At 42.0% G+C, this 12199-nt stretch overlaps 1 protein-coding gene across 1 annotated transcript in view; it reads left to right on the forward strand.

Annotated features, from left to right (window-relative positions):
- LOC120397507 (dynein heavy chain 5, axonemal-like) overlaps nucleotides 1–12199 on the forward strand; it is a 289224-nt gene that overhangs the window by 103624 nt on the left and 173401 nt on the right. Inside the window, exons 37-45 of the mRNA XM_039523452.1 lie at nucleotides 1–129; nucleotides 1663–1862; nucleotides 1953–2106; nucleotides 4471–4737; nucleotides 4960–5088; nucleotides 5497–5712; nucleotides 9000–9146; nucleotides 10574–10746; nucleotides 11002–11180. Coding sequence (XP_039379386.1) covers nucleotides 1–129; nucleotides 1663–1862; nucleotides 1953–2106; nucleotides 4471–4737; nucleotides 4960–5088; nucleotides 5497–5712; nucleotides 9000–9146; nucleotides 10574–10746; nucleotides 11002–11180 — 1594 coding nt within the window. The remainder of the gene's footprint in view (nucleotides 130–1662; nucleotides 1863–1952; nucleotides 2107–4470; nucleotides 4738–4959; nucleotides 5089–5496; nucleotides 5713–8999; nucleotides 9147–10573; nucleotides 10747–11001; nucleotides 11181–12199) is intronic.

A 12199-nucleotide genomic window follows, 5' to 3' on the forward strand; every position in this document is an offset into this window, starting at 1 on the left:
GCAATGATGCCAAGACACTGGGAAAGAATTGCACAAGTAACTGGCCATAAGTTTGATGTTGTCTCTGAAAGTTTCTCTCTGAAGAACATAATGGATGCCTCATTGTTAAAATACAAGGAAGATATTGAGGTACACATATTTCTGTTGGGATTTAAAGGCTAGCTTTCTGATCTGGGATTCTGCACTTTCAGAGACCTCCATTCCTACATAGCTTAATAGTGCACACAAATTTGACTTTGCTTGTTTGGTTCCTTTGGAGAATGGAATTTGGCAGCTGGTTGTAGCTGAAATGGTTAGCTCACTGCCTTTGATCGTGGAGCAGTATAAAATTGGTTGGATGGTATATAAAGCTAACACTTCTAAAGAATTCTTTCTTCTTATTGTTTGTAAGGCTAATTTGCACTCTGGTTTTAGATGCTACTTATTGTAATTTTGTTTGTTTCTAACATCATACAGGAGTAAAAGAAATCGGTCAATATGAGGTCTGATCCTATGAGGTGCTGAGCAACCTCCACTCCCACTGAACTCTGTGAGAGTGGAGGGTGCTTGGCACTTTGCAGGTTCGGGTCTTAGATTAATATATTGAGGGTGGTTTGAGAGACTATTAAAGAAGAGCAAGAAATCCACTATTTCACAGGACCAGAAGAGGCTGGCAAACACATAGTCTTTTGTGATGTGCACCCAGTACAAATTTATTGCCTCTGTGTTTATTGGGCCCGGTCACCCAGGAAATATGTTAGATTTACAAGGCCTGATCACTTTTGCAAGAGCAGAAGGATGGCAAAAAGGAGAAAAAAAACATTTTAACTTAAATTATATTGTGAGCTTGTCAGCCGAGAGATTAGCCCTTTAAACACTGTGGACTAAGTTGTCTTATTCTACATGGAAGGTGAAAAACTAAGTCAAACACTCTGTATGGATGCTTTCTACAGGAGGCAGGATTATTTAGCCTTGTGGAAGGATCAGGGACATCACCCTGCAGTTATGGGGCTTCCTGGAATTTGTGATGATTGATAGCCCAATTTAGTGGATCTTGGGTGATCCACACAGAGTGTCTGCCCCACTCCCCTCTGACACCCTGGGCATTTTAGTGACTGTGCTGCCACTGGTGCCTGCAAGGGGCAACAGAAGCTGCAGATATGAAGGTAATGTTGCTGTGAACTGTCACAAGGTTTTCTTCTAGAAGATCTAGCAGAATAGCTCTACCCTCCTTCAGGTAGCCATGTCCTCAAGCTTCTACCAAGCCCAAGATACACAGTTTTCACACGGAGGGGCTCATGAGGAAACAGACTTTCCCCTTTTTCTAAGATTTACTGGTTAATTTCACATCAGTAATGCACATTTCCCCCATCCCCAGCACAGAATGTAGAGGTAGTTCATGTACAGATACAAATTCTGCCTTCAGTTGCACTTCTAAAAGTCCAATGACATCACTGAAATGTGATTAGCGAAGTGTAACTGACAACAAAATTTGGCCCATAGAACAGGTGAAGCATATTCCAGTCTTGCAATATAGTCATTTTGATCTATTTTAATTTATTATTCTGAGCATGTTCAATTTCCTTTGAACTCTGAATTTGGCCCATGAGTTTTAATTGTTTTGATAAGTAGATATTACATTACTCTCAGTGAAATAAAACACAGTAACTTGATATTACTTAGGATATCTGCATCAGTGCTGTTAAAGAAAAGGACATTGACGCAAAATTGAAACATGTCATCAATGAGTGGAGTACTCATGTCTTTACATTTGGCCAGTTCAAAACCAGAGGAGAATTGCTTCTGAAAGGCTCAGATACTTCCGAGAAGATAGCTCTGATGGAGGATAGTCTCATGATTTTGGGATCCCTCATGAGCAACAGGTACAAAATTTAACAAAAGAATATATTGTATAAATATAAGTACCAATAAAATACCATAATCTTTTTTTTTTACTCATGTTCATATAACAGGTACAATGCACCATTCAAGCCCACAATCCAACAGTGGGTCCAGAAATTGGCCAATACCACAGAAATAATTGAAAATTGGATTACTGTACAAAACCTCTGGATTTACCTTGAAGCTGTTTTTGTTGGTGGAGACATTGCAAAACAGCTGCCTCAGGTCTGTTGATTTACAATAGCAATATATGAAGGCACACCATAGAGATTAGCCAAACCACAGTACCTTTTAAATAAAAGAGTTAGTCTATACTGAGGAAGTCTAATTATACCATACTTTACTCAGGAAAAATTACCACAGATAACTTCAGAGGGAGCTTTTCCAGAGTGAGGTCTGCAGGGTTGGACTCTTAGGGCCTGAATCAAACCTACAAGAGCAAGACACTTTAAAGTTAAGGCTGAAATGCTTACCTCAATTCACTTTGTATTATTCAGATATTATAGCACCCATTGGTGAAGAGATAAATTCTGGCTAATGCTGTGACAATTCAATCCCTTATTCTGCCTGACACTAGCCCTTATACACCTCATTTATGCATTCTGTACTGTTAAGAGTTGGAATAACTTTTGCAGGGGGCTGTGCATAGGGACATTGCTAGGCCTGGGCAGCCACATACACCTCTACCCCAATATAATGTGACCCGATATAACACGAATTCGGATATAACGCAGTAAAGCAGTGCTCTGGGGGGGCGGGGCTGCATACTCCAGAGGATCAAAGCAAATTCGTTATAATGCGGATTCGCCTATAATGTGGTAAGATTTTTTTGGCTCCCGAGGACAGCGTTATATCGGGGTAGAGGTGTATATGTATATACATATGTGGATCTTGTTCACTTTTCACCAGGCCGTATCTTGTTATGCCTTTCTATGATGTCACTTGTAGAGAACCTAAGGACTGATCGCTCTCTGATTTTCTGGGTGAGGCAGATTCAGAGCAATAAACTTCCATTGCATGCTCCTGCTTTGGCTGGCAGGTTTACATGTGTGACAGCCAGTCAGAATTTGGCACGTGGTATGTAGGATCACCTGCTGCTTAAAGATGTCAGAAATATGTAATTTAATAAATACAAGAATATTCTACACTATTGCATTTATTTCAGGCCAAGGACATTATAATTATATATCTACAGTTTCCGTTTTCCATAACCCAGAACATTTTGTTCTGTGATTAGCTAAAGCCTTCTTAGTTGTTAATTAAGATTATAATAAATTGCCTCTTAGGTCCTACAGTTTATTGATAGGATAACTTTCATAATGGAGGTAATAAGCGGTTTTTGCAGATGACTAAACACCACAGCAATGCTTATGAATTTGATAATTGCAGAAGCCACTTATTGTAAGTATACTGCATGAACGTTATTCCCATTGTGCAATAAGAATAATAATTTTGAAAAACTCTCACAATAAAGCTCAGAAAAATAGTTCTTTTCTTGCCTTTTGAGGATTTGAAAATTCAGCTTCATTCACTTACAACATGTTGTGGATGGGCCATAGAATCGTAGGACTGGAAGGGCCCTTGAGAGGTCATCTAGTCCTATTCCCTGCACTCATGGAAGAACTAAGAATTGTCTAGATCATCCCTTGAATCTTACTCAAATAATTGTTTAACATTGGAACAGAAAGTGAATAATTGTTTTCAGGAGTGGCCTGTGTGGAAAAGCAATGATGTAAGTGGAAACAGAGTCAGAGTGTCTGTAATGTTTTGTCATTTTTAGAGGAGGGTGCTATTTGACTTTTCTGCTGAGAGATTGATTGAAGTCGTATTGTATAGCCACTTTAGTGCTGCCTAGTACCAGGTGACATAAGGCAAAAGGCACTGCTTCCCCATCAACCTGATGCATTTCTGTGGATCTGCCAGTGTTACAAAGGCAGTCTAAAAACATTCACGCACTATACTCTTCAACAGACACGAGCAGTAAAGTGAATATTAAACTATTACCTTGTCTGATTATTATTATTTATTATATTTATTATTGTAGAACCTAGAAGTCACAGACAAAGACCCCGTTATGCTAGGCAGTACAAACACAGAACAAAGAATTTGGTCCCTGTCCCACAGAGCTTACAATCCTAGAATAAGACAAGAGCCAACAGATGGATACCAATGGGGAGCCCAAGGAAACAATGAGACAGTGCGGGTCAGCTTGATAGGCTGTGGTCTCAGCACCAGCAGCCTAACTGTTGAGTTTTTTCTGGGCATCACAACAAAGGAAAGTTTTAAGGGGGAATTTGAAGGAAGATAATGAGGTAGCGTGACAGATATTTACAAGGAGTTCTCCCAAGTGTGAGGCACAGTAAGGGAGAAAGCACAGTGGTACTTGTTTGAAAATATAATAAGTGGACAATGGAGGCTGGCAGCATGGGCCAATTATTCTTGATATCCCCCAATAGAATATGCATAAAGTTGACCATCCAAAGGACATACTGATTAATAGAATCAGACTGACTTACAGGATATTATTATTTTTCAGCATTTTGGGAAGCAGCAGGAATAGCTAGCTAATGCATTTGTAATGTGTTTCAGGAAGCCAAAAGATTTCAGAACATTGATAAATCTTGGCAGAAGATTATGCAGAGAGCTCATGAGACATCAAACATAGTACAGTGCTGTGTTGGAGATGAGACGTTGGCACAGCTACTACCACATTTGCTGGAACAACTGGAAATATGTCAGAAATCATTAACTGGGTATTTGGAAAAGAAACGATTAGTATTTCCCAGATTTTTCTTTGTATCTGATCCTGCACTTCTGGAAATCCTTGGTCAGGCATCAGATTCACACACTATTCAGGTATAAATTATGTAGCAATAACCCCCTTCATAATCAGTATTAATAACTGAGTGGAATGGGTGATAAATGATTTCCTTTTGTTACTGAGTTGACCCATGTTTGTTTATTTGTGGAAAGATCCATTTAGCCTTCTAAACTTGCAGGTTTTGATGCAGTTTAAAAATAACATTGTAGATCATTTTATGGGTCTTATTTGGCTGATCAGGTGTTTGTTTGTTCTAGGCACATTTACTGAGTCTGTTTGACAATGTTAACCGAGTGGGATTTCACGAAAAGAACTATGACCAGATTTTATTATTTGAATCTCAAGAAGGAGAACAAGTCAATATTATTGAGCCTGTTCTAGCTCAGGTAATAGAAGAATATATTATGCTTTTTTCATTCACTACTTTAAAGCAAATCTGTGTTATAAAGGGCTGGCCCACTTCCATGCAGTAGTACCACATCATGCTTCCATTTGAGAATCTGAAGTGGAGACCCTTCAGCTGCCCAGTACAGGGGCAAAGCGCTTTTGCTCCAGAGGGAGGATGGAAGGGCTTTGTATTATTCTGTAGCAACCCTTCTAGTTGTCTGCCCCGTACCACTGAAGTTGCCTAATCCATCACTCTGCATCTGGAAGAACAGGTCAGGCACAACTGTGAGGATGAGAGAATAGAAAAGTGGGAAATGGGAACATCAGCCCTGGGGAGGAAATGTCTTCTGTGGGGTTTTTGCTGGGTTGGAACAGCTTACTTTAAAAGTGCTTTTTTTGTCTTCCAGGGTAATGTGGAATTCTGGCTGGGACAGCTGCTGAATGGGATTAAGAAAACAATCCACTCCATCATTAGACAGGCATCTATAGCCATTAGTGATTCAGGATTTAAGCTGTATGACTTTCAGACAATGTTTCCTGCACAAATAGGTCTTCTGGGAATTCAAATGATTTGGACTAGAGATGCAGAGGATGCGCTAAACAATGCCAAAACAGACAAAAAGGTTGTACTTAGCAAATCCTCGGGGGTTAATTAAAAGCATTGTTTAGATCAGTGCACACTGTGCAAGTTAAAAAAAAAAGGTAGAAATGACAAAATAAAAAGGAAGCAACTGGAATGACCTGTAAATTCCTCCATATTGATATGTAGGGTGGTGATACATTCCCACAGTGTTAGCATCTTTTGTGTATGCTCTTTGCACTACTGCGCTACCTGTCCTGACAACTGGTAACATGGGACCAATCCCCAGCTGGGGTAAATCAGCGTATCTTAATGGCAAGACACTGATTTAAATAAGCTGAGGGTTTAGCTCAGTGGTACTCAAACTTTTGTACTGGTGACCCCCTTTCACATACCAAGCCTCTGAGTGCGACCTCCCTTATACATTAAAAACATTTATTTATTTAACACCATTGTAAATGCTGGAGGCAAAGCAGGGTTTGGGGTGATGGCTGACAGCTTGCGACCCCCCATGTAATAACCTCGTGACCCTCTGAGGGGTCCTGACCCCCAGTTTGAGAATCCCTGGTCTAGCTTATGGGGTTGTGCATCACCTGCTTCCATCCGCTGTCCATATTGGCGCTGATGGAGAGGCACTACTCAGAACCTCTGATACTGTGAACTAGGGAGGAAAGGAGTATGACAGGAAGTGATAGAAGGTCAACCCTTACTTGCTTTAAAACTAACTTTAAAACAGTTTCTAATGTTGTGTGTCCCCCCACATTCTTGTCAGTGGCTGCAAACTTTGGGAGGGAACAATGGGCAGTTTAGGGTCAAGGGAGTGTCATCATCTACTATAATCCCAAAACTGGTTTGAGGGATGTGAGAGCCACCAGTATGGGGGAATAACAGTGTCTCCTGTGCATGGAGCTGCTTTAGGGGACGGTGCCAGCGTCCTCCCCCTCTTTTGGGGAATGGGAGCATGGGAGCTAGTTTGGTGGGTGATTGGTTTCACCTTATGCCCAGGAAAGATGCTTCCAGCACCATAGATGTTTTTGATAAGTGCCTCTCCTCTGGAACTTATATAGAGGCATGTGAGAAGACAACTCAGAGGAGTGCTCAAGGCTTTGTCTACACTACACAGCTTTTTTTGTGGCACACCACAGCCATGCCATTAAAAGTCGTGCAGTGTAGCTGCTGTTTGTCGGCTCTCCTGCTCACAAGAAACTTCCACCCCCAATGAGTGGCATAGCTTTATCGGCAGGAGAGCGCGCCTGCCGATAACGCGCTGTTCACACTGGAATTTGTCACGGCAAAGCTTTTGTCTTGGGGGAGGGGCGGTGTTTAACACCTCTGAAAGGCAAAAGTTTTGTCATTCAATTGCCAGCGTAGACATCGCCCAAGATTGCTAATACAGCAGTTTAAGGAACATGTGCACTGGGACCAAGCTAAGAGCTAGTAACACTGTCCTACCATGACAATAAACACAGGCAAAAGCTAAAGAAAACAGCATACCACGCTGTGATGTTACGGACTACAATTAAACTAGTCAAGACTCCAGACTAGGGGGGAAATACTTTAAACCCCCATTTTTCTACATCATACAAAGCCAAAAGGGGCATGGACCCAGTTTTTGTTCCATTGCAGCTCATTTAACTAGAATCAAACTTGATTGGCAAACAAAATTTCTTGTTGGTTTTGTTTGTTTGTTTCCTCCTTTAAAAAACATTTATTTATAGTTTTCCTCAGCATATGGAATAGGTCTGGGTTTGCAAATATCCTCAAAAAAACAAATATGATCACCCCTTCATGTGTTCAAAGCACTCACTGTGGCCTAAGTGCTGCAAACTACTCCATCACCCCTGGGTCTGCACAGAATCCCATTTGGAGTTATTGACAGGGGTCCAGCTTATCACCGCAACTGCAAGATGGGAGCCCTTGTTATACATATAAGAAATCAGTATTTTATTCTACAGTCTTTTGTAGCCAGGGGTGAAAGTAACTTACAGGACTTACTGGTACTGCCGGAGTCCTGAGGGGGCGTAGCCTCATCCGGAAGGGGTGTGGCCTCAGGATTTAAAGGCCCTGGGGCACCAGCTGTGGCTGGGAGACCCAGGGCCTTTAAATCAACCAGAGCCTCCCAGCTGCAGAGGTAGCTGGGAGGCCCCCAGAGCTCAGGGGCAAATTAAAGGGCCCGGGGCTCCGGCTGCCGCAGGGAACACTGAGATTTGCGGGGCTGGGGCAGGTACTTAAAGAGCCAAGAGCTCCTGCCGCTGAGGGGAGCTCCAAGCCCTTTAAATCCTGGCCCCAGCCCGGCCACTGGAGCCGCGGCCGAGATTCAAAGGGCTCTTGGGTGCCCGCAGCGGCGGAGAGCTCTGAGCCCTTTAAATCTCAGCTGCAGCGGGGGGTTTAAAGGGCTCTGGGCTGACCGCAGCCGCAGCAGCCCAGAGCCCTTTAAATCCAGGCCCTGCCCGGCCGCTGGAGTCGGGGGGTTTAAAAGGGCTCTGGGCTGACTGCCGCCGCGGCAGCCCAGAGCCCTTTAAATCCGGCCCCAGCCCGGCTGCCAGAGCCGTGGGCGGGGGGTTTAAAAGGCTATGGGCTGACCACAGCCGCGGCAGCCCAGAGCCCTTTAAGTCCAGCCCCAGCCGGCCGCCGGAGCCGCGGGCGGGGCGGGGGTGTGTGTTAAAGGGCTCTGGGCTGCCAGCTGCGGCGGGGAGCCCAGAGCCCTTTAAATCCCCACAGCGAGAGCCAGTGCAGTCCGGCACGGCGTACTGGCTCTTGCCGGTACGCCGTACCAGCTTGTACCGGCTTACTTTCATCTCTGCTTGTAGCAGAAATAAAGTGTTACTTCAGGCAAATTTAAAGTGCCCCTTACACCAGTTTTCTCCTCTGAAAGTTACCGTGGTTCTAGGGACAGAGTCAGAATCCCAGCTTCATGTTTCCCAAAAGTGAACATACTGGTTGGCTGATGTGTATAGTTTAGTACCCAAAGGCTGAAGTTTGACGGCTTAATTGCTTTTGAAGAGGACACAATACAAGCACGCTATCAGGTAAAGGTGAGGTGTACTATATTAGGCCACTGTCCTGCAATGGAATCTGCTAGCATAGCCTCCTCAGCCCATGTATCATGCCACTAAAGTCACTGGGCGTCCACAGGGGCTCAGGGAGTATGCTCTAGTAGATCTTGGTTCAGGATTGCAGCCCTAGTTAATACAAAGTGAGGCTGGAGCAAAATGTAACTAAAACAAGAGATATATATTTGTAGATGTCTGCAACTGTTCATTCTCTAGAGATTGAAAGAGCAAAGGGTGGTGTATTAATATAACTCTGTTCTCTTCCTGTGTGGGAAAGGTCATGCACACAACAAATCAGAAGTTTCTGGACCTTTTAAATGATTTGATTGACATGACAACACGTAATCTGACAAGGATGGAGCGCACAAAATATGAGACTTTAATCACTATTCATGTACACCAGAAGGATATCTTTGATGATTTGGTGAGGTTTTTTTAAAGAACCCTCTAATTGAAAAACATTTTTTACATATATGAAATAATCTAAAAGCAAATCTCACATTTCTTCACTTTGTTTAACTCTGCTGTTAGTACTGTCATGCAGTTGCATGCTATCCGGGCTTGTCTTTTCTAACTGCATCTTAAAAGATTTACATTACAAGTATCTTATTTGTTTGCAGTGTTGAATTATTTGTGGGTGAGAACATTAACATCATCACTAAGAAAAATGTAGGTTCCGATCCTGCAAGTAGTTGCATACGGGCAGACTGCAACATCCTGATGGCTCCCTATTGATCTCACTTGTGGCTTCCTCCAGGGGCAGCAATCCAACCACCTGAAACAAATTGCAGGACTGGGGCTTTAAAAACATAGCGTGAATTTTCGGCCCCACTGAAGTGATAGTTTTGCCATTGACTTCAGTGGGGTCATGGCTTTACAACATACAACTTTAGAGTACAATCTTGCAAATAGAGCCACACACACAGATCTTTACTCCCTTGTGGAATTCCATTAAAGTCCAACAGGACTCCACACAGGTGGAAGGGTGCATGCATGTGGATCAGTTTGCAGGGTCAGACTCATAGACTATGTTTTTTCCTTTTTAAAATTATTACTGATTTTCAGTATACAAGAACTGTCTTTGCTAAGGGGAAAGCACTGTTGACCTTAACCTGTGATTCAAAATTTAAGACTACATCATTGGAGTTTTTAAGAAATATGTTTCCTTTTAGCTTTAGATTGAGCTTTGTGATTTCCAGCCCCTGCCTCCACTTCCTGATGTGAGGCAAGGGCTTCTGGAAGATTAAAGAAGCTGCCTTTCATGTATTTTGAGAAGGGGCGTAAACAATAACTTACATTGATTTACTGGTTTTAAAATTTTAAATGCATCAAACTCTTCCCTATGGTAGATAATATGAAAGCATGAGACAATGATTAAGAAACAGGAAGCAAAAAAAAAAAAAAAAAAAAAAGGTTGAAGGAAATGTCCTGAATACTGAGAGCAGTAATTCAGGGGGATATGTATTGTTTAAATGATTTATATACTGTGCAGAGAGAAATACTAAATGAGTTTCTAAATAAGGATAGAAAAGTATAAAGAACTAATACTGATAGCTAGAAGTCAAACTGCCAAGTTCTGTATGATGCCAGAGGCTTTTTCCTGTCCCCATCATTTTTAATTCATTTTTATGAGTATTTTTGAATGTGTATTTCATATCAGTTAATTCAGTGTCAAGTATTACTGAAGTTTGCTGTATATTAACCCTTTGGAAATTGGTTTATCCTATTGTGTTTTTTCTGACCTGTTGATGGAAATGGAAAGCTGGCACTTTAAGATATGTCACTTCCTCCTCTCATATTTTTATTATAGTATATCACGTCTACACTAATGGTTTTGTTCTTTTGTTACAGGTCCGTATGAATATTAAATCTCCATCTGACTTTGAATGGCAAAAACAATCCAGATTTTACTTTATTGAAGATGTGGACAAATGCATCATCCAAATCACTGATGTGGAGTTTAGCTACTGCAATGAATACTTGGGCTGTACAGACAGACTCGTTATAACTCCTTTAACTGACAGGTAATCACACTCGGAGTATAGTATCCACTTGGGGGCAAAATCCTACTCCCATCAACATAAAGGAAAAGCAGGATTTGTCCCCGATACGCACCAATTACTATTAACACCAACAGGAGTTACCAAGCTGTACTAAAAGGAAGAACATCCCTTTCCTTTCCCACCCACAGATTTATATAACAGTTACTACACTTAGTTATATACATCGGGCAGATAACAGTGAAGAAAAATTAATGCTGTTTTTCACTCTGTCTCCAGATGTTACATCACATTGGCTCAGGCTTTGGGAATGAGTATGGGTGGTGCTCCAGCAGGACCTGCAGGTACTGGGAAAACAGAGACAACTAAAGACATGGGCAAATGTCTGGGAAAATACGTTGTTGTCTTTAATTGTTCAGACCAAATGGACTACAGAGGCCTAGGTCGTATTTATAAAGGTAAGACACTGTTCTGTTTTTTTCTTTTAATGGCTAAAATGAATAATGTGTTTCTGTGTGAAGTGCTTTTGTGACTGAGACTGAAACAATAGAATGACCTACAGCTAGTGAGCTTTGTCTACAGCCAGCAGAAGAATGAAGAAGCGCAGACGCAGCCTGCTTAAAATTAACTTGATGAAAAAATAAATAATTGGGGATACAAGTAAGAGAGCTGTACTACTCTCCTCACTGCCCTTCTTTTATTTCAGTTACTGCTTGGAGAGCTCTATGCTTTAAACAGTTCCATCCACAAACTTTGAATTGGGTCTCAGTGGCAACTGGTGGATGCACTGAAAGTCACCTAATCTGCACTCTGGTCTAGGAGTCTGATTCTCATTGCAGTCACACTGCTGTAAATCAGGGTAATTCCACTGCAATCAATGTAGTGACACTGCCGTAATATGTAAGATTAGAATTAGGCCATGCGCCTCCACATTTAGCATTGTTTCAGTGCCTGTTGAGCCAAAGAGATTTATCATGCACTCAGGTGGTGTTCTCCAAGAACCCTAACCTTCCCCATCCCACTCCTCTACACTGCACACCCCAGTGATAAAAGAATGGCAGGAACAATCTCATGTGGGTCTCTTGCAAGGCAGTACAAAACAATAATGCTAGACTGCCCTGTCAGAGAGACTCTTGTAAATTAGAACATTTGCCAGTTAATGAGTGAGTTTTCCCATATGTGCCTTGATGTATTTTTCTCCATTTTCTATTTGATGACAGCTGGTGCCGGAAATTCATTTCTGAAGGGACTGTGTTCTGTTTTATCTTCCATCCCCTTCCATCCTTTCCTGTTACCCATTTTTTCCTGTAGTTTCCATTTCCCTTTTCAGCACCAGTTGTGCCTTGTCCTCTCCCCCTCTTGTTCTTTTATATTTCCTTCCCCACTATTCCCATTTTCTCTATTTTCCTTAACCAATCCTCTCTGCCTACCATTCTCTCTGCTGTCTCCTCCTCCTAGTCACTTTCACAAGTCTCTC

Source organism: Mauremys reevesii, linkage group 2, assembly GCF_016161935.1.
Source record: "Mauremys reevesii isolate NIE-2019 linkage group 2, ASM1616193v1, whole genome shotgun sequence".
In the NCBI taxonomy this organism is placed as follows: domain Eukaryota; kingdom Metazoa; phylum Chordata; order Testudines; family Geoemydidae; genus Mauremys; species Mauremys reevesii.